This window comes from Microtus pennsylvanicus, chromosome 3 (genome assembly GCF_037038515.1).
Source record: "Microtus pennsylvanicus isolate mMicPen1 chromosome 3, mMicPen1.hap1, whole genome shotgun sequence".
NCBI lineage: Eukaryota > Metazoa > Chordata > Mammalia > Rodentia > Cricetidae > Microtus > Microtus pennsylvanicus.
The window spans coordinates 130,610,178-130,632,579 of NC_134581.1; the positions used below are offsets into that span (position 1 = coordinate 130,610,178).

General features: G+C 47.4%; 1 protein-coding gene across 6 annotated transcripts in view; it reads left to right on the forward strand.

The window, feature by feature from the left end:
• Positions 1-10,418, forward strand: part of Ptpn3 (protein tyrosine phosphatase non-receptor type 3) — a 111,466-nt gene extending 101,048 nt beyond the window's left edge. For all 6 annotated transcript variants that reach the window (XM_075967168.1, XM_075967166.1, XM_075967165.1 and 3 more), the window contains 4 exons: positions 3,136-3,264; positions 3,759-3,904; positions 4,437-4,572; positions 6,896-10,418. In XM_075967168.1, coding sequence (XP_075823283.1) covers positions 3,136-3,264; positions 3,759-3,904; positions 4,437-4,572; positions 6,896-6,973 — 489 coding nt within the window. In that variant the 3' untranslated portion in view covers positions 6,974-10,418. The remainder of the gene's footprint in view (positions 1-3,135; positions 3,265-3,758; positions 3,905-4,436; positions 4,573-6,895) is intronic.
• The last annotated feature ends 11,984 nt before the right edge of the window (positions 10,419-22,402 follow it).

The following is a 22,402-nucleotide window of genomic DNA, read 5'->3' on the forward strand; positions in this document are numbered from 1 at the left end:
CTTGCCTCGTCTGTTATGGGCTTTTAGTCCTGGTTTCCATCCTGCCTCCTTTTCCTCCAGCCTAAATGATCTGTCCTTGCCTCACCTATAAATAGGCTTTTAGTCCTGAGCTCTCTGACCACTCTGACCATGACACCTATCGCTCTTACCTGGTCTGCCCCCACCCGTGCGGCCTGTCCTTTCTATCTGCATTCCTTTGACTGGGGGGAAGAGCACCCAGAGGATAATGCCGTAGCATCTCTGATTCATCAAACCCTCCCTCAGGGATGCTTGTTGACCAGCTAAGTTAGCAAGAAATTAAGAACTGATGATACAACCTTCCTAATTGGGCCCACAGCTCTCCCACAAACCCCATCTGGCCCATCTTCCTGAGACATTCTTCCTCTGCCATGAACCCAGCCTTCAGCATGTTTCTCTGGTCCCCGAGAGCACTTTCTTTCCAAAGCCATCTCAGCGTTGCCTTTCCTTCCCAGATCCTCTTCTTGGAGTTAATGGATGGCTGGGAGCAGAAGATGAGCGCAGTCTCATAAACTTACAACGCTTTGTGGAGACAGTATTCCGAGTCCTTCTGGCGACATCTGCCAGTAGCTATGGCCTACCAACCAGCTGCAGTGGCTATTGTCCTTCCACGACCCACTTCTCTGTGGTGGCCGGCCCCCTTTCCTCTTATCGTCACAGCCTGGAGTGAAATTTGTGCTCTGTTTTCATAGTTCTTGTGGCCTGACATGGGGTAAATCCTCTGAGCCTTAGATAATCCATCCATAGTCACGATTCATTGTGGCCAATATAAACATAAAGGCACCCCTGGGGGCTTAACAGATACTTTTCCAAAGATGTGGGGCTTCTGTACCCCTTCGCCAGCAGTCATGAGACAGGCTTACGAGATGCACACTGGGTTATAGGGCACATTAACAGGACAGTGCAAGGCCCTTCATGGACTTCTGATTCTTCCACTGCATCCCTAGTGTGTCCAGATCCAGAAAGACTTACAACGAGTCCAGTTCCCTGCAGATTCCTTGTGGATAAAGATACCGGGGTGCGCAGAGCTACACAGAGATACTGTGTAGCTCTGCCTTGCACGGGGACATTTCACTTTGGAGATCTTCCCCCAGCTAACCTAGGGCAGAACCCTGGGGAGCCGAGGGGCAGTTTTCTTCTTCTGTACAGATGAGAGACACAGGTTCAGATGGACAGACAGGCATACAGTCTTTGTCCAGCAGTTCTGCCTCTGACCCTGCAGACAGCAAGCACTCAATCTTGGAGAGGCGGAGAGTGTCTCCACCGGGGTAAATTTCCATCCAAACTGTTTCAATGAACCTTCACCTCCAGCCCCTACCGCATACTCTAATTTCAGATAGTCACGGTGCCATTTGAGAAGATGCTGGGAGAGCTGTTTCCCAACAAATTCCATGTGTCTGTTGGTTATACCACCTTTCTGCTACAAACTAATGTCATTTTTACTTACGTGGGCACCAGTCTAGATTTTAGGAGGGATTTTTTTCCTCTCTAAGCTCTGCATGATGGCACATGCCTACAGTGCAAGCTCTCAGGAGACCGAAGCAAGAGGGTGGCTTGAGCTAGCTGGACCAACACAGAAATCTATAATAATAATAATGATATGTAATTATTGGTGTTAAATGAGTCAATATGGGCAGTTTAGACTTTCCCCTGTTGTGGAAGCCAGAGATGGGAGCCACAGTGGCTTCTGGAAGAGGCTACAGGGTTTGGAAGGGGAAATAGAGCATGGGAACGTTAGAAAGCCACAGCTGGCATATTGGCAGACACTGTGACAAACCACAGGATGAATGCTAGACTATGTCATAGCAGCTTTGTGGCCATGGCTAGTCTTAGCGCACAGTGCCCTAGATTCCTCCTTTGCTGTATGGGAAGTCTTGGCTCCACTGGGAATTTTTTTTATTTACTTTTAATTGTTTTAATTTTATTTTATGTGTATGAATGTTTTGCCTGTGTGTATGTCTGCGTCCCAGTGTGTGCCTGGTGCCCATGGAGGCCGGAAGAAGGGATCAAATCCCCTGGGACTGGAGTCACACATGATTGTGGGCTGCCATGTGGGTGGTGGGTACTGAACCCTGATTCTCTGCAGAAACAGTCAGTTGTCTTAACCTCTGCCCCATCTCTTCAGCCCACCTTTAAAAAATATTTTACAACTTTGATTTATTGTGTGTGTACGTGTGTGTTGAACATGCTTAGAGCACACATGTAGAAATAAGCATTTAAGGGAGTTGGCTCTCTCCTTCTTCCATGGATTTGGGCGATAAACATTCATCATCAGGGTTACGCAGCAAGTGTTTTTACCCACTGAGCCATTCACCACCCTCAGAGGGACAGGTACAAAGTCTGTACCCTCCGAGGCCCCAAACCCTATTTCCTATGAAAGCATTTGAGGTTGTAGGAGGCCCTGTTCGCATGGAAAGGGGTCGTTGTCTCGGCTTGGAAGTTTTTTAAATGAGGACTTTTGAGGAAGCTGGCCACCGTCATTCAGTTACTGTAGCTTTCACAACAGCAGTATTGATGACCCCCGTTGACCTCACCCACCAGTGTCTCCATCCTGCAACCTCTCCGGCCTCTGTCAGTGTGTGAAAACCTGAGATATAGACAGGTCAAGGGCTGTTGGAAGTCAAATGGCCAATAAGTGGAGAGAAAGTTCTTCCAGCAGCGCCCTATCTGATGCCCAGGAGCTCTTAACTGCAGTGTCCCAAGGCTCCTGTGAGGGAGGTGGAAGATGAGGAGAGGTGAGGTGGCCGAGGCTGCTGAGAGCGGAAAAAGAGGCCCAAGGAACCTGGATCAGCCCGGGTAGAGTGTAGGTAGCCCCCAAACCCAGGCCCTATTGCTTTCCCATGAACAAACCACAGAGGAGAAAGTGACACCGTTGGCCGACTGGCTTCTGGTAGGCTGGCCCACCCTAAAAACCCAGGCCCCATTGCTCTCCCAGTGAACAAAACCTAGATGATAAGTTGACTCCCTTCTTCAGGCCATGGGCCCAAGTGGTCTCATCTGAGTTTCTCCTCTCCTGTCATTCCTCCTTGAACAGATGTCTCTGGCTGTCATGCAGTATAACTGCCCCTGGTTATGCCCCACAGAAAAGCCTGACTCGTAGTCTCTGGTTTCTTATAGACCAAATGTCACCAGTACTGGCCAGATCCCCCTGATGTCATGGACCACGGCATCTTTCACGTCCAGTGTCAAGCAGAGGACTGTACCATTGCTTATGTGTCCCGAGAAATGCTAGTTACAAACACTGAGGTGAGTGTGGTCCCGAGGGACGTGGTGGAGGGGCAGGCCCAGTCAGGAGCCCTTGCGGAGTTTCTTGTTCACCTCTGCTGCAATGTCACCTGGTTGGCGGAGAGCCAGTGTCCCATGTATGGAGCTCTGCCATTCACAGGGGCCAAGAGGGAGAGGCTGCCCTGGGGTCTGTCCCTCAATGGTGTGCGGGTAAACAAAATAGGCCTAGCTGTGTAATAGTGTTCAGCCTCAAAAAAGGACATTTTGGGCAAATGCCAATGTGGGATGAGTCTGGAAGACATACCAAATGACTGGAGGTCAAAGAGGTCAAGAAAGCAATGTCTTGGGGGCAAGAGTGATATTTTGGGAGAGTGGGAACTTGGTGGGAATTGACTGAGACCATAGCAGAGCTGGCCACAGAAGGACAAGAGGACACTGAGGATAAGGCCACCCTGGCTGGTGTACACGGCAGGGCTCACTGCTTTGATGACTCACCGAGGCCACATCTTCCACAGACTGGGGAAGAACACACAGTGACCCATCTCCAGTATGTTGCGTGGCCTGACCACGGCGTGCCTGATGACTCCTCAGACTTCTTGGAGTTTGTGAAGTACGTGAGGTCCCTGAGGGTAGGCGGGGAGCCTGCCCTCGTTCACTGCAGGTACTGACCCTTACTGCATTCTGTTTTCAATGGTTCTGCCCCTTGGGAAGGCCAGGAGGAATAGTCAGACACGAAACCCACCCTTGTCCCACAAAGTCACGTGCTCCTGTTAGACTATGCTTATTTCCTAACAATTTCTAAATACTTGAAACGTAGTGAAGCCATGAACATGTGCTGGACATATATAAATAAGTCATAAACAAGTGCAGCTGGACACTGAAAAGGAAAACCCCGCCACACCTCCTTGTCCCGAAGTTTCTGAGCTTGACAGCATTTATGACTCAGAGAAGGAGTGAACTTTCTGTTCCATGGATGGGTTCCTCATTAAATCTGAGCCTCAGGACCTGTGGGAACGGGCTTTTTCTTTTGACAAGCTTAAGATCACACATGAATGTGTCCTCCTTTCTGTTCTTGAAACCAACATCAGGGCTCGCCTGGGTCAGCATTGGCGGCCTTGATGAGGGGTTCAGCTCAGCCTTGCAGAAAGGATTCCTAGACAGATCCCGAGTCTCCGTTTCTCTCTCCTCCCTAGTGCTGGAATAGGTCGAACAGGTGTGCTGGTCACTATGGAAACAGCTATGTGCTTAATTGAGAGGAACCTGCCTATTTACCCGCTGGATATTGTCCGGAAAATGAGAGACCAGCGCGCCATGATGGTGCAGACATCAGTAAGTAGAAACTCAGTAATTAAGAAAAGGTCGTAATAAAACACAAATGGTTGCGGTTGGCTGGGTATAGTGATGCACGCTTCTACTCCCAGCACAGAAGACAAAGGCAGGTGGATGTCTGAGTTTGAGGCCAGCTTGGTCTATATAAAACATCCCAGGCCAGTCAGGACTATATACTGAGACCCTGTCTGAACAATAACAACAACCAGAAGGCAGAGATCCACATTTTCTGAGTTCACACAGGAGCAGTTATAGCCAGGGACGTCGGGGATAGGATGAAGCTCAAGGGAAATGAGTCAGTGCCTAGAGTCACACAGCTTGTCGGAGGTGCAGTGACCGCAAAGCCTGGGCCCATCTGCGTGCAGTCCGTGTACCTCTGGTGTATTCTAGGTGCCACTCGAGCCCAGGAACGGCCCTGCTTGCATCCCATCATCACCATCAGAAGCAAAGTCACCTGGGATCCCTCACCATGGGCTGTCTCTTCCTGTGTTGTGCCTGGGTGCTTACTTAATATGACAAGTGTCCCTAGGAGGAAATACCCCGCTTGTCCTCCTCCTCACACACTGACAACCTTCTGGTAACCCCTGAACCCCTCTGTGGGCCTCAGTTTCCCTGTCTTGCAGATAGGAGCTGTCCTGCCTTTGATTATTCATTCACTAGACTAGAGTTGTCCAAACAGAAACCACCCAAGCTTGGGTTGAGTAGAACTGGCTAAGTTTGTAATCTCAGTCATGGTGGGCAAAGCCCCAAGGGTATTTCAGAATGTTCTAGAAGAATATTTAAAAATGAGTTGTCAAAGACAGGGTAGCAGCCTCCTGATGAAACCTGCGGGGTAGGTGAGACGGTTTAGTTAGCAAGGCAAGAACAGGAACTCTGTGTTCTAACCACCTCAGAGCCATCACAGGCTGCTGGACAGAGGCTGTAATATTTCCCTAGGAGATTATGAGTCCTTAGTTCATACCTGGGAACTACAGCGCAGGCCACAGAGATAACGTAGTAGGTAAGGATGCTTGTTCCCAGTCTGTGTGGGATCTCCTGGAAGGCAAGCTCCTCCCACTGCCACACGAATAACTAAAAATAAGAAAACTAATCATCTCCTTAAGGTCATCATCTGCTGTGTTTTAAAGTATGGAAGACTAAATAGATGCTGGTTTGAAATCACCGAACACCCTCAGCCAGTCCTGGTGGTACGAGACTCTCATCCCAGCTAGTCTAGAGGTTGAGGCAGGAGGATTACAATCTTAAGGCTTACTGGACGACTTAGCAAGACCTTGTCAGCCTTCTTCATATGTGGCTCCACACCCAAGGATTCAAGTGGCCACAGATCAAAAGATGGGGGAAATGCTTCTGCATAACCATATGAAGACTCTTTTCTCTTCCCCACAAAACACTGTGTAACTATTCATGCTGTGTTAGATATTAGGAATAACAAGAGGTAATTTTTGTTTTGCTTTGGGGTTTTGGTGGTATTTGCGATGGAGGTTATTTTGGACTTGCTATGTAAACCATTGGCCTAGAACTCAGGGATCCACCTGCCTCTGCCTCCCAATGGATGTACCACCATGTCCTGCTAGAAAGGTGATTTTGAAAGTATACAGGATGGTATGTGGAGGGTGCTCGTAGGCTATAAGCAAATACTGTCCCATTTTATAGAAAAGATTGGAAGAACTGAGGGTTTGGGTACCCACAGGGAGTTCTAAAATCAATCCTCCAAGGATATTGAAGGACTGTCTAATAATCAGCATCTTCCCTAACTCCCTTAAAAAAAAATGAAATCGAGATTCCTTGTCCCACCCCCAATGCCAGCCCACCTGTGTCTGTATCCTCCATCACCCACCTCCGTCCTGGGCCTCTGCACATGTCCAGGTATTCCAGGCCAGGACGGGAGTGGGGGGTCCTCTCAGACACTTCTCCAAACAGCCCTTTCTTGTCACCAGGGCTTCCACGGCAGTCTTTGTCTTAGTTACTTTTCTCATGGCTGTGTGCAGCCAAGTGCCTAAGAAGCCTGAGAGGAAGGGTTTATCTGTGCTCGTAATTTGAGGGTCAGTCTATCATGCTAAGGAAGCCATGACAACAGGCACTATAGCAACTGTGTTTAGTCATCAGGCAGAGAAAGATGAATGCCGGTCAGTGCTTAACTCCCGTACTTCCTGAGGGCAGCCCCCCACCCCAGTCTGCTAAGATGTGAGTTCCTCTTTCCCAGCAAAGACCAGCATTGGCACCCAGGGAGGAAACATAATAAACATCCCAGAGATACTCTCAAGCATGGGGTGAGGCAGCACTCTTGGGGCTCTGGACTTGACAGCTTTCTTTTCTCTTCCAGAGCCAATACAAGTTTGTGTGTGAAGCGATTCTTCGAGTGTATGAAGAAGGCTTAGTCCAGAGGCTGGATCCCAGTTAAGACATCTGTGAAGCGGTCATTCCTTCATCCCTGGGGCAACTTCCTGAAGAAGGGGATGCCCATTTCCCTGGAGGCCCCCGGAGATGCTGGTCCCTGTGGGAAGGGATGAGCTTATTGGAACCCAGGCACTTTAAATTCAAATTTCTGTGGAAAAGATACCCTGTACATAGGACCTGCTGATGCAGATATGCATGCCGCTATGACATCTTTGGGCCCAGAAAGATAAGCCGCAGGGGATTTCCAACTGGGAACTGTGTTTCTCCCTCCAACATCACCGCTCCCTGTTAGCCATCCTCAAGCAGTGAGAGGGGACGCCATCAGTACTGTTGACTCTCCTCCTGCCAGAAACCAATGTGGCTACTTGTGGTTGCTCAGGTGTTTTGTGTGTTGATCTGTGTGGGACTGACTCCAAGGGCCGAACTTCCTTGGCAGTTGGTGGCCATTACCCCTGACACCAGGGAAAACTCAGATGAATGTACCATAGGCAGGGCACAAGGGACTCCAGGCTGGAGGATGAGCAGGGTCTATTCTGCCTTCCATCCCTCTGCCTCATCTCCACTCCTTCTGAGCTCATGTTCCAAAGCACCCCATTCCCCTGACCCCTGAATTCCTTTCTTCAGGATCACCCCCAGTGCCTGAACCGGTTTCGTAATGTATGTTCAGGTGGCTTCTAGGCTGAGACTGGGAAATGGCCTCTGCCTAACGCCGAGTCTTACTTAGCTTTAGAAGCAGGCGAGCCTCTGCTCACCCCTTACTGTTACTCAGACACCGTGACTGGAATCGCCGACTACTGAATCTCTATATGGATTGCTGCTACTTCAAGCTCTCACACTTGAAACAAGACGATTTTCCTGGGGACGGGAGGGACGGGAGCATCCAGATATCTAAATAGCATCCAGAATTTTGAACCCTTCTGAAAAAAGAACTTGTAGTAAGTGACCATAAGAAACACTGCTTCTTGAGGGTGGCGTGTGTGTGATGGGTGACCTTTCTCAGGATTCCTGACTTGATTCAAATTACTGTTGAGTTTATGTAAAGAATGAATCTCTGTACAGAACAAATGTGTGCATTCATCCTTAGTTACAATGGTCTCCATTTCATTTCAAAGGAGAGAATCAGACTATCTGAATATAAACACAATTTGATGTTAATTTATTCTAAGTACTCTGGGATGTTGATTGTCCTCAAGAATTCTGCTTCTGTGAATACCATGGTTAAAATTTTTTTTAAAAAAATTTTGGCAGGATTGTAGCGAATTATTATTTAAGGAAAAATAAATTACATGTATGCTTTAAGGTGGTATTTTTAAATAGCAGTTTTTGTGTATTCAGAAGAATGTCAGCAGGTTTCTTAGTGGTACTTATGGGAAAGGGATACTTGGGTGTTATCGTGGAAGTGGGTGAAGCTACATTGATACTTAGCAGGCCCTGAGCCAATTAAAGCAAGGTGGGTAGGGACCGTGCAGAGGAGCCCAGGTTTCTGAACGTTCTTTATGTTCTGAACATTCTTTAGCTGTAGGTTCAGCGCCTTCTTCTACTTCCCTCCTGCCTGTCTCTTACCCACGCACATCTTACTGCTCTATGGTGTGAGCGGGAGAGTGCAATCCCCAGTGCCCTATGTAATGAGAAACTGGAATGGGTCTTTAGCCCACTCAGTGCCAAGTTAGCCCTCTGCCTAGGAACCTGGGAACTGTGTCTGTGCTTCCTTCTGCGTAAGATAATGAGATCCAATACTTGGAACTTGAAGACAGAATGAGATCATACTATGGGAATTAATTTCCGGCCACTGGAATATTTAAGCGAGTGCTACTGAAGACTTAGGGAAGTTGACTTCTCTGTGGTTGACCCCAAAATGCATCAGAAATATGGAACCCACTGAGTTTTCATAGGGCGGTGTTCCAGAGGGGAAACGTTCAGAAGACAGAGGACTGATACCTTTCTTCAGCCTAGATTCTGAGAACACCCTCAGCAAAGCACCAAAAAGAAGGAGGCGCAGAGAATGCTGGGTGCATTGCAGGGGAGTCAGGCTGCTCAGCAAACCACTGTTTGATTGAAATGTTTATCAACACCCTGTGTGCAAAGCCCTTGCAAAGACTCAATGTCCTTGGAGATTGTTCTATGATTTTCTAGAAACAGGCTGTTGAATGTGGTCAGGAAGACGCTGCTGCTCCACTTACATAATCGTCCGGGAAGCTCGAGGAGGCTGCAGCTGGCCTCTCTGCCATTGTGTGGGGCCAGCAGTTCAGACACAGCAGACAGCGCCAGAAACAAAGTCCCTGGCATCCTGGGAAGGGCAAGACGAGAGGATAATAATCTCAAGGAGCAGAACCCCAAAGTAAACGGGGTCAGCATTACCAGTCACAAACCAAAGCTCTGAGCTCCCGTTCCCCTGCATCCTACACTTCCACAGCTGCTCTTAAGAAAACATGTTTCATCCCGAGAATTGCATCAGAATCAGGCTAAATATTTTGCCTGGGAGATTTGGCTGGATGTGAATGGAGAAGATATTTATAGCCCATATTCTAGCACCTTCCAGAAGATCATATCAGATGCCCCAATGTGCTGGCTTCATCCGGATGGGTCCCCTGCTGGCATCGCTCTCTAGAACCCATACATGGTGAGAAAAATTCAGAGAAGCTTGTTTAGGGGTAGGGAGACAGGGCGGCTGGATCTCAAACTTGTAGCGGTATTTTTAGTTTCCTCCCACGGTCATTGTTGCCTAAATAAGTTTTGAGACTTGTATAGCTTCTCTTACAGCTGGGTTCCTGGTTGATCTCCCCCACCACCCATCCCCAGCCTTACAATTTTTCATCTGGGGGGCAGTGAGTACCCTCTTCATCCTCCCAAGGTAACTAAGAGGCAGTATCCGCAGGAGAGATTGTAAGAGACAGGACCTAGTCCAGACCTGATCTGACAGATATTTCTCCCTCTGGTCTCAGGTAATTGTGTGTTCGTGTGTTTGCTTCGGTTGAAAGGGACTGATGACCAGATGGACGAAATGAACTCACAATTAGATTGCAGGGAAACGGTTTAACCGTAACCAATTCCGAAGAGCTGACCTAGAGAAACATACCCTGTTTTTTTGACTTGTGCCTAAGAGGTTGTCTCAGCCCTTGTCATTGTGGAGTTGTGATGATAAAGCTCGCCACCCTCTTGGTTCTTGCCTGTCATCCTAGAGCAGGCCTAGTAAAGATGGCAAAGCCCTGGTGACCTCAGCCTGGGGAAAAGCACACCTCGGAGATGGACACGAGCCCTGCCCCTGTCTTGATAGCTCTCGTACCACTGGAGCAACCAAAGGACTGTGCTAAGCCGTGTTTTGTAAAGTATCTTAGTCGATCAGCAATATGTTTTTCTGTAAACTTGGAATGTTTTTCATTCTGACTTATTGTCGGGGACTCTACTGAAAAACAGTTTGATCAATATAAAAGCACTCAGACTATGCAACACTGTTACTGTGTGTCCACAGTTTTATTGGTATGTCTGATTCCTGCCCCTGCTCCTGTCAACTCAAATGCTGTCTATCCATCTCACCCTCGCTTTGGTTGTGATTTCTCAGGCAGCATTTGGCCTTAACATTCACGTTGGGTGACCGATTTTAGTCCAGAATTGTGTTCTGCTATTGTAGAAGCTTGCACGAAGCCCTACCCTTCCTCCTGCAGGGTTGCTGAGTGGTTCTGTGATCAACAGGCTCCCAGGTTCCCCCAACCTGCTCTCCCGTACTCAGGATGCAGCTTCTACCTTGACGTCCAGACACATTCAGGTGCTAGACAGCATAACAGGAAGGGGAAGAGAAAAGCAAGACCTATGTCCTTAATCCCAGGGCCATAGCTCTTTCAAGGGGGTAGTTTTATTGCCAAGAAACCATACGCTGGGGCTAGGGGTGTGCTCAGTTGATAGAGTGCGTGCGTAGCTTGCACAAAGCCCTGGGTTCAATCCAGGAAGTAGAAGCAGAAGGACCAAGAGTTTGAGGTCCTTTTGTTACATATCAAGTTCAAGACCGCCTTGGACTACATGACATGAGACCCTAGTGAGATGGCTCAGTGAGTAAAGGCACTTTCTATGGAGCCTGATGACCTGAGTTCCATCCCCAGATCCTGTGTAGTGGAAGCAGAGAGCCCTGCACGCTTTCCTGACCCCCTCCCTTACTCACACACCTACAAAGTAATTAAACGTTAGAAAAATATTTTAACGGCCTTGGTGGCAAACACCTTTAATCCCAGCATTCAGGAGGCAGAGGCAAGTGCATCTCCAGGAATCCAATACCAACCTGGTCTGCATGATGAGTCCCAGGCCAGCCTGAGATGGGCGAGACCCTGTCAACCAGAAAAAGAAAACAGTATGCCCAACTAAAATTCATGTGGTCTATCTGAGAAAGCATTTGAGGGACAGTGAACCCTTTGTCCCCATGTGGTCACTCTTCTCCCCATTCAACAGCACAAACTACATGTCATCATGACATATGACTAAAAGAAAATTACTGAAGTAGTGATTTTCAGGCTTACCTATCTACTTTTGATATGTGTGGGGTTTTGTTTATTTGTCTGTTTGGTTTTGTTTAATTCTCTGATTACTTGACAGCCATAGTTCTCACATAATTTGTACAGAACAACAGTGAAGTCAACCCAGGAAGCAGCCACTGGAAATATGGGTGAGCCGGCAGCATGGAGTCACCATCCCACATGGTCAGCCTGTCCCGTCACCGCACGGGAAGAGCAGAGCTCCCTCTGGCAGTGACCAGTCCCTAGAACAGCACCTGACAGTCCAGTTCTGCCCTCTGGGGAGATTCCTGTCCTTCCACCGTCATGTGAGACTCCCAAATGGTGGCCATGGCTCCAGCCCAGATTTTCTAGCTTGCCCACTTTGGGGGAAGACTTGGAGGTTCATCCAACTGCTTTCAGGGTTCTGGAAGACAAAGCTTTTGGGTTTTTCACAGCCAAAGATCTGGTCTTGATGTCACCCCAGATCCTCTAGCTGTGCCTCTTCAGTTTGAAGTTGGTGGCCTCCTAAAAACTTAGTTTGACAGGCTGCCCCCAGATCTGGCCTTGGAGCTGCAAGGCTCCCACATTTTGACTGGAAACCTTTGCTGCTCTTGTCTGGTATCTTCACACTTCAAGGCCGTTGCTGTTGAAAGCAGCATTCGGGAGGACAAAAGAATTGGCACTTTTCAATGTTTGAAGATATTAATCAGCTCCAAGTGCAGGCTACCATCCGCCAGCTCGAGAGCGCAGCATGCGTCCTTCCTGTCGCTGATGGCCTTAGTTCTTCTACTTCCAGTGGACCTTGTGAAAAGCGAAAAGGACCAACATTCACGCTTCTGCATCCTGCCACCGTTTTCTCTGCTGCTGTGGCCTTATTATGTAGCCTTATCTTCAGGGTAGCACAGAAGGCAATTTCATCATGTGTATTTTTGCCATTGCTGACCCACCAAGTCCATTGAGCCCCTGGCACATTTTAGGTGTGGTTTGCAATGTAGTTTTTTTATGTATCCAAAAGCCAAAGCAAAGGTGACTGGAGTAAAGTAGCTTACTTCTTACAAACTCAGGTTCTTGGAATTAAAATGGCTTGTGAGCTACCTAATACGGTATTGGGAACCAAACTCAGGCTCCCTTGAAAGAGTAGCAAATGCTCTTAACGTCTGAGCCATCTAAATGGCTGAGCCAGCCCTAAAATTCAGTTCCATTAACAGGGGAGGGGGGTGATTATATAGACACAGTTGGCATCCTCCCCTGGAAACAACGGTCTCTTTCCATCCTCTACACCAACTTAGAAGAGTCACTTCTGGCCACAGCCAAACCCTGGCTGACCCGGGCCTTCTGAACCAGAGACAAGCACAGACAGGCCATTGTAGGTGGCAGCAAAGGTCCCCAGAGAGATAGAGCGTAGCAGAGGGGATGGAAGTTATTTGGCATGGCTTAAACCTGTTTCTCAGGAAGGAGTGATGGCCAGTCTGCCCCATGGCTGGCAAGTGCTCAGGGGGAGAAGCTAACAACAGGACTGTTTCCGGATGGCAGCTGGATGGGATGGGTTCCACAGACGGGAACTAGACACTGGGAAGAGAGGTGTTGTCCTTTGGATCTAAGTCTACGTTAAGGCCATGTGGAGCTCCTCTCGGGAGCCTAGGCAAGCTAGCTATACATGAAACTCACTCTAGGTGATTCTTGTACCATTTTTATTTAGATATCAATCCATTCAAATGGTGTTGGTTGCCAAATCTAGTGATTAGAATGCCCCTCTCATAGGGGTGGAGCGATGGCGCAGTGGTTAGAATCTCTAGATGCCCTTCCAGAGGACCTAGTTCGGTTCCCAGCTTCTAGTTTCGGGTGCCTCCCAACCTTTTTTAACTCATCTCCAGAGGTTCTGATGCCCTGCCTCTTCTCACACATGCTGCTCCTGCAGCGGGCCCAAGTTCTTTGGTTCTCAATTCAGGGTATAGCCCACTGTTTCTGGGAAGTCAGGGCAACAGGCGCTGGTGATGTTTTGTCTGCCGTCGGGGAAGAAAGAAGAGCCATAAACACATGTATGCTGCCCTCAGTACTCACGCCTTCTCATTCAGGATAGGACCCTCAACCCAGGTAAGGAAGTCCCTCGTGTGTACCCCCACAGGTCAAACTAATCTAGACAATTCCTCACCCCAACTCCCCCCGGTGATTCTGCATAGTCTACAGTCAAGACCATCACACCATCTCACAAGGGGAGATAGCTTCATAGAGGAATTGTTCAGTCTGCTAGCTTCTCCTGTGTATCCTAGTTCTTTCTAGAGGCCCAGATTCTCTGACTTTCTTCTCCCCACCTTGCCTCTGGGTACCAGAGCTCTTAGAGGCTTCACAGGTGCTTGGGAACAGGGCTCACCGGAGGTGGCGGTTGGGTTCTGAGCCTGGGTCCTGATGTCCTCTGTTGGCCGACCGACTTGGCACACGAGCTTTCGCGGTTTTCTCTGATAATGTTCTCTCTCCAGTGTAGGTGCCCATACTTCCTCCCTCCGTGGGGGCGGAGACGCCACTCTAGTCTTCTATTTGTCCATCGTGCTGACTCATTTTCTTCTTCTTCGTCATCTAAATTGCACAGCTGATAAAATGGCGGAGAGAAGAGGACACTTGGGATGAAACACACGTGGCATTGCCAGGAGGAAGCACAAAAGAGACCAGCCTAGTGGGAAGGGTAATGTCTGGAGCAGGGCAGCTGCTGGGCTATGTCCCCAGGATGACATCATTCTGGCCTAGCACCCTGGCCCCTCTGGGAAGGAACTCTGGCCTTAGATTTCACTGAGACTGTAGAGAGAGGCCTGTCTGGCAAGCTGTGGAGGTGTGGAAATGAGGAGGAGATGATAGAGATCAAGGCCAGAAGTCAGGTTTCTGAACAAAACACACTACTTACAGCTACCATAAAACCCTCCTTCACATGAACAGGAAGACCTAGAGAAACCCTTTCTGAAGTAAGTACTAAAATCCCTAGGTCCTCCACAGCCTGTTGCTTGTACCTAGTCTATGTTGTGGCTAATTATAATAGCTTGTAGGAGTTCTGCTTTTGACTTGGGTCAACCCTATCCAGAAGCGTAGTGGCTCTGAGGCCTAAGAGCTGGCCCTTTCTTACTATATACCACCCCTAATCCAACCTCTCGTGTTCCTCCTAACTTACTCAAGCACATCATCCTCAGGTATGACCTCCCAGAGGGGTGTGTGTGTGTGTGTGTGTGTGTGTGTGTGTGTGTGTGTGTGTGTGTGTGCGTGCATGCGTGCCTGCCTGCCTGTCCAACTGTGTGTACTTTTAAGCCTTTCTCATTTAGGAGAAAGTTTCTCCCCTCTACTTTCTTCACACTATCAAGAACAAAGAAAGATGTTCATAGCAAGCTGCTTTGCAAAGCCCTCCCCCCCCCGACCTATCCATCCTCTAATTGGTGAGTTAGTAGATAAGACGCAGTTAGTCTTCTCAGCTGCGGATCATTACCTACTCGTTAAGAGCGCTGGAATGCTGACACAGGTTTCATGGACTGACCTTAAAAACGTTATCAAGGGCTGGCAAGATGGCTTAGTGGGTAAGAGTGCTTGCTACCCAAACATGTGGATCTGAGTTCTAGTCCCCAGCACCCACATAAAAAGCTAGGTGTGATAACCCCAGCTCTATGTGGGTACAGAGACAGGACTATTGGACTTTCTGGTTGCCAGCCCAGCCCCAGGTTCAGTAAAAGACCTTGTCTCAAGGGGCTATGGCAGAGACTAACACTTGACATCCTCCTCCCAGCCTCCGTCCATGAATATACATGCATGAACACCACACACACAAAAATCAAAATTATTAATTATTTAAAAAATATTAAGTGAAAGAAGCCAATCACAAAAGGCCACATTGTTCAACTTATATAAGTTGTCCAGAATAAACAAATTCAAGGACTGAAGAGATATCAGTGGTTAAGGCATTTGCTGTTCTTCCAGAAGACCCAAGTTTGGGTTCCAACCTCCATTACAGGTGGTTCACACCACCTATCATCTCTAGGGAATCTAATGCCCTCTTCTGCCCTCTAAGGGCACACACACACACACACACACACACACACACAGAGAGAGAGAGAGAGAGAGAGAGAGAGAGAGAGAGAGAGAGAGAGAGAGAGCATACATACAGACAGACACACACACTTAACTTAAATTTCGTAATGTTAAAGTGTAAAAATAATTTAAAAAATATTAAGAAAAATAAAATCCATAGGGACAGAGAGCAGCACAGTGGTTGCCAAGGGCACCAAAGTGCACACCCATAACCAAGAATCCCACAGTTGAGGGTCCGACCCAAGAGAACAATTAGAGGGTTGGACTTATGACACGAGGACAGTTCTTGCTTATCTTTAACTACGGGTCTGTGTGTATACATATGTGTGTGGGTCTCACGGGGGCCACACACATCCAGTAACTGCTGGATTGCAGACCCACCTCCACAGAGTATGGCTGGAAGACGGACACAGAGAATCTGATGCTCAGAATGAGGGAGGACTCTCCTAGAAGGTCTGAGTTCTAAGGACCCTAACATTTTGCTCTGTTCCTCTGTGAGCCCTGCACAGGCTACAACACCTTGGCATCCTGTCTTCATTGCATAAGACCCTGGAGAGTGCCCAGAAGCCTCTCCTCCAGCTACAAGAGTTACCCTGGTCTTGGCTGGTACTATTTGAATGCAAATTCTATTACCCCCAAGGACAAGTATTCAGAAGGGACAGATTTTCTTCATTTGGTGTCCCCCTTTGATTTACATTCCTGTCGCAAATGTGGTTATGAATTAGATGAACACTTCAGTTTGGAGACTGAAGGTCAAATCTTCAAATGGCCCCTTTTATCCCAGCTCTCTTTGCAAGGTAGAGAAAGCTTGTGTTTGCCATTACTTTTAAGGATCCGTATTCTGGCTGATACCCCACAGTGTCTCCTTGCCCCGTCCTGTAAAGAATGTGACTGTGAATATCCTCAGGGTGTTCTCTGCTGTGTCTTCTTTTCTTACATTCACATGTCCCATGCCAGCCTGGCTGCCCAGGTCCATGCCAGCCTGGCTGCCCAGGTCCAGCTCAGATGCCTCCTCCTCTAGGAAGGCTTCCGTGCCTGCACTTTCTTCAGCTGAACATCTCTGGGTATCTACACCAGCTCTCTCCCTCCTCATAAGAGAATCATCTGTGCCCCCACATCTGTCTCTCACATGCACGCACGCACGCACACGCACGCACGCACACACACACACACACACACACACACACACACGAGAATAAATGTCTACCAGAAGCCTGTCAGTTCCTACATAGCAGAGGATGACTTTGAACTTCTGACCCTGCTGCCTCCACTCTTGGCTCGCTCCACCACGTCTAGTTTGGGCAGAATCAGCGATTGAAGCCAAGGCTTTCTAGCACTCTGAGCTCTAGTGACTCTGTTAGTGGAGGTCGGCTCCAGCGCCATGATCTTTGTTGTCCGTGTTCCCGCTCCTGTCCCCGTTGGAAGATGTTTTTTAAGAGCCACAATAAGTGAAAGAACATGGTTTGTAGATCTGACCTCATTAGCATTCAGAACGCCACAAAAACATGGAAAAGTCGTCAAGAGACTGAGAAAAAATATTTGCAGCCAATATGACAAATTATAATGAGTTTTTTTTTTTAACTTAGACTTGGCAAGAACTGAAACTCGCGTTTTTGAAGCACAGTCAATGACAATTTCATGGAAAATATTTGGATTTTAAAAAGCTGCGCAGCAGCGATATTAGACCAAAACTGCGTGGTGAGAGGCATTTGCTTTCTGTTTTGTTTTGCTGGTGAGATTGGGTCTCTCTACATAGCCCAGGCTAACCTCAACGTGGTCCAGGTTAGCTCAAGCCTCATAATCCCTTTGCTTCATTCCCCCCCCCCCCAAGTGCTAGGATTTGGGTCATGCTCTACCTGAGGGTTTGCATTTGCATTTTGTTTCAAAGGTTTGTTATTTTACAGTTGACTTGCAGAACAAACAAGTATTATGCATATTAGCCAGAAGCAGAGCTTGGTAGAGCCAGGCTTGGGGGTGTACGCCTGTGGTCCTGGCTGCTTGGGAAGCTGAGGCAGGAGGATCACTTGAGCTTAGATTTTGAGACAATCTCGGAAAACATAGACTTCCTCTAAAAAATCAAACAAATCACCTTTGTTGATAAAACTCCGTATTGGGAAAGAAGTGAAAGGGCAGGGCGATTGGAACATAAATTGGCACAACCTTCTGGGAGGGCAATCTGTATTTTATTTTACTTTATTTATTTTTGGTTTTTCGAGACAGGATTTCTCTGTGTAGCCTTGGCTGTCCTGGAATTTGCTTTGTAGGCCAGGCTGCCTCTGCCTCCTGAGTGCTGGGATTAAAGGTGTGCACTACTATGCCTGGTTGTATTTTATTCTTTTTTTTTTAGATTTATTTATTTGTTATGTACACAGTGTTTAGCCTCCAAGTATGCCTGCAGGCCAGAAGAGGCCACCAGATCTCATTACAGATGGTTGTGAGCCAAAATGTGGTTGCTGGGAATTGAACTCAGGACCTCTGGAAGGGCAGTCAGTGCTCTTAACCTCTGAGCCATCTCTCCAGCCCTATTTTATTCTTTTAATTGTTTTTTTTTTCAAGACAGAGTCTCACTATGCAACCCAAGCTGGCCTCGGAATTGAGGCAATTCTGCCTCTGCCTCCTTGGTGCTGAAATTACAGAAATGTACAACCATCCATTTTAGGAAGGCAAATTAAGAGTAATTACTAAGCACTTTTAAGATATTTTGCATTCCCTGGACCAACTTGTAGTCACTGATTCTAACAGCCAGAATAAAATGCAGGAAAGAACGTTTTTCTGGTGACTTATTCTCAATACCAAAGCAAAAACGACTCAGGAATAAAGCAAATTCGCACAGTGACGCGCACGTAGCTACTCAAGGCAGAGGCTTCAAAAGCACTGAAAAACAATATAAGAGATTGATTAATTAACTGAGGATTTTTAAATTTATTTATAAGGTTGTAGGTTGATAAATCATGATGTGGTCAAGTAGCAGAAGATTATGGAAATCCTGAAAATATTACATAGGAAGAATAGTTAAGTCGAAAGAAAAGTGGTGACAACGTAAACTCTAGAGTAACAGTGGGAGCTAGTGGCAGGGTCTAGGTGTGTACGTGTGTGTGCACACGGGCCCAGTAGTTACAGCAATAAGTAATAGTGACTATGTCTACACTTACTCCTAACTCTAGAGGGAGAGGCAGTCTTTTGACACAGCCGCCAAGTGCTTGTGAGTGTGTATGTGGTTATATAGGGGGATATGCATGTGTATGTGGGGCAAAGAACAATCTCGGGTGGTTTTCCTCAGTCATCGCCTTTTTGTTTTACCTTTTAGTTTTGTTTTTTGATGCAGGGTCTGTAATGGTCTGAATGAAAATGTTCCCCATAGACTCGTAGGGAATGGCACTCTTAGGAGACGTGGCTTTGTTGAAGTGAATAGGGCCTTGTTGGAGGAAATGTGTCACTGGAGCTTTGAAGTTTCAGAAGCTTAAGCCTGGCCTGGTGGCTCTTCCTGCTGCCTGCTCATCCAGATGTGGAATTCTCAGCTACCTCTCCAGCACCATGTCTGCCTGCACGTACCATGCTCCCTGCCATCATGAGAATGAACGAACCTCTGAGTTGTAAGCTGTTTTCCTCGTGAGAACAGCTATGGTCATGGTGTCTCTTCTCAGCAATAGAAATCTAAGACACGTATTTCATGACCCACCTGTCTCCATCTCTGCTGCATGGGAATACTGGGTACAACTACATCTGGCTTTTTTTTTTTAACATGGGTTCCGGAAATCTAACTCAGGTCTTTAAACTCACATGGCAAATGCTTTACCAACTGAGACATCTCCCAAGTTCTTTGCCAAGTTCTTGTTGTTTGTTTTATCACCAAGGGTAAAATCCCCTTTTCAAAGGTGTGACATATTTTAAATTGCAACATATTCAGCTGACATCACTAACACGCTGACTTTGGCCCAGCAGCTCAGCTACGGGGAACGTGGGCACCACCTTGGGAGGTGGACCCCGTTATTCACTGCAGCCCTGGACTGCCAGCAGATTGGAAACAACCTGATGCTCATAGCCCAGATCTAAAAATAATTTTTATTTTTTATCTCTCTGTTGTGAGGGTTTGAATCCAGGACCTTGAACGTGCTAAGGACTCACCTGACCACAGAGTCCAGTCAGTGAGGACTCAGACCTAGGCTAGAGCACGCTGTACTCACAAACAGGCCGGAGGAAACCTTTTCAGGTTTTATCATTATTATTCCAGACTAATTATTGCTTAATAATCATAAATATCCTATGAGGGTTAGTCGCAGCTGTCAACGTTTCTCCAAGCGAGTAATAAGTGAAATGCCAAAACAGCACAAAGGGTAGAGGAAGTTTGCAAGCAGGTTGAAAAAATATCATCTGTATAGGCGGAGGTCTATACCTACAGCTAGGGATGCTTGCTTCTGTAGGTGCCATTAACTGAAGGCCACATGAGACTGAACAGGCAAAGGACTGTTTTGAATCAGTCCCTGGTTATACTCAGTGGTCCATGATGCCAGACATGAAAGTCACAATGGGCAGCTATGGGCTCTTTACCATCGTTCTGAAAAGCTGCCTTGATTTAAACCCTGGTAGCCTGGCAGCTTTCCAGACATTAGAGAAACGATGGCTGTGAGCTCAGTACCCTCATCGGCAAAATGGGGAGGATGGTGACACCCGCCATAGGGCAACTGTGGGCTGAGCCACATTAAATGCTTTCTACATAACAATGCCAGCAGTATGGTTATACTGTTATACCATGACATGTCCTGAAGATGGCTGCTCCTCGGGTCCTTCAGACATGCCCTGCCTGTGCCTTCCAGGCTGACCTGAGCTACTCAGGAAGAAACCCTGTCTTTTAAAAAAAAAAAAAGGAAATAAATATATAAGTTTAAAAGAATACAGAACTTCAAAGAGCCGCTGTTGCAGACCTAGTGTTTGTAGATTTGCAAAGTTTGCTTAGTTCCCGGCTTGCAGAAGGCTAACAAATGTCATGAACAGAAACCACTTGAAAAAGTCCGGGTTCGTTCTTCTGTCCTGTTTCTGATGTCTGGACTCTTTTTATTTCGATAATTGTTTATATCTTTCCTAGAATTTCTACGTGAAAGGGGTTTTGTGTGTGTGTGTGTGTAGATGTTTCCAAGTTTGTCTGTTTTCATACTGTTCAGCTCTTGCCTTAAGGCTTGCGGGACCGTTTATCTCTTCAAAGATTTCAAGCGTGCTGGTTTCTAGTTCTCGAGGTCAAAACCTAACTGCTGCAGCTGCCAAGTGTGTGTGCCTTATTTCTTCACACAGTTGTGTAAACGTGCAAACTCATCTTTGCAGCCTTTCTCCTTCCTTCCTTCCTTCCTTCCTTCCTTCCTTCCTTCCTTCCTTCCATTTTCTTCCATTTACTGATTTATTTGGGAAGGAAGAATGTGTGCCTTAAGCTTGTTGAGGTCAGAGGACAACTTTCAGTTGTCCTTTTCTTCCACCATGTGGGTTCTGGGATTAAGCTCAGGTTTAGCGGCCAACACCCTTACTGCCTAAGTCATCTTGAAGGTCCTTTTTGTCAGACTTCCGTGAGTACCTGTCAACCCTGACAGTGGAAGTATCCTGTTGTGAGTGGCTGTCTCTGAGCCAAGCAAACACCATCTTGGGGGATGGGGGATTTCAACTGCTAAGGGAGCCTCCCAGAAGGGCTTGTTGACTGCTTACAACCACCTTACTGAGGGGTAGGGAGGGCCATGAGCCCTCCCCCGACGAATGAGCCCCTCCCTATGTTTAACCTCTTCTGTGCAACTCTGCTTTTATTGTACATAGCCTCAGGGAGGGGCTCAAGTGCACAGGCAAGGGGCAGAGGTGGACATCTAGGTAACTATGGAGAAGCCCTTGGTCTAGCTTGGTAAAGGCTTTCCAGGTTTGGCTTGTTGTTGGGGGAGCACCCATACCCCTGTAAGGTACCCCTCACCTATGCTCTGAAAGGAACTCCAATAAAGTCAGTGGTTCTCCAAAATGAACTTCGGCAGAATTGTGTCTCCATTTGTTGTTGGGAGCTAAGGAGATGGGTAGATGTTGCTTCCCTCTCCCCCAGGAATGAATTTTAACAACCAGCCTTGTCTAGGGACTTCACAGACCAGCAGGTCCTCTCAGTTTGCTCTGCTCTGATCGAGTTTTTACATTAATGTTCACTGAGAATTCCTCTGCCACACAGTAAGTATGACTCTAGACCCTCATCTATACAGAGTCTAGCAGAGTCTAGAATAAATACTTGGATTTGTTTTTCTTGTCCTTCCATTTTCCCCCTAGACAACTCTCATCTTCCCAGGCAAACACAGAGCCCATGGCTGGATTTCTCCTACACAGACAGGAAATTTTTAGGTTGCGACCACTCAGCTATCATGGCCCTTGTCTTCCTGGTTCATAGGTGGGTTTTTTTTTTAACTTTCTATTGATTCTTTGTGGATTTCACATCATATATCCTGAACCTATCCCACCCCCCCACCCCCGTCTTTACCTGGTGGACAGGAGGAATTCGATTCTCCTCAGAACTAATCCTGTTGATGTCGGGCCCACCCTCCTGACCAAATCACCTCCACTTCCTAACACCGTGATGGTGTTGGGCAAGGGATCTACATGGGAATGTGTGGAGAACACAACCTTCAGACACTCTCCACGCGTGAGTGAGGAAAGTGTCCCCAAGCTCAAGGCTGCCCTGACAGTTTGTGGGGAGAAATGGACCCCTGGGCTTTCAGATAAGACTAGGCAAAGAAAACAGAAAGCTTAGGGCCATAGTCGCTTCCTAGAAAATCAGTTTTTAAAAGCAAATTTCACAACACCTTAGAAAAAGAAAAACACTGTCTTGAAAGGCCTGGAAGGAAAAGGCCAACGAACAGGCTCCCATGTTGAGAAACACCTTT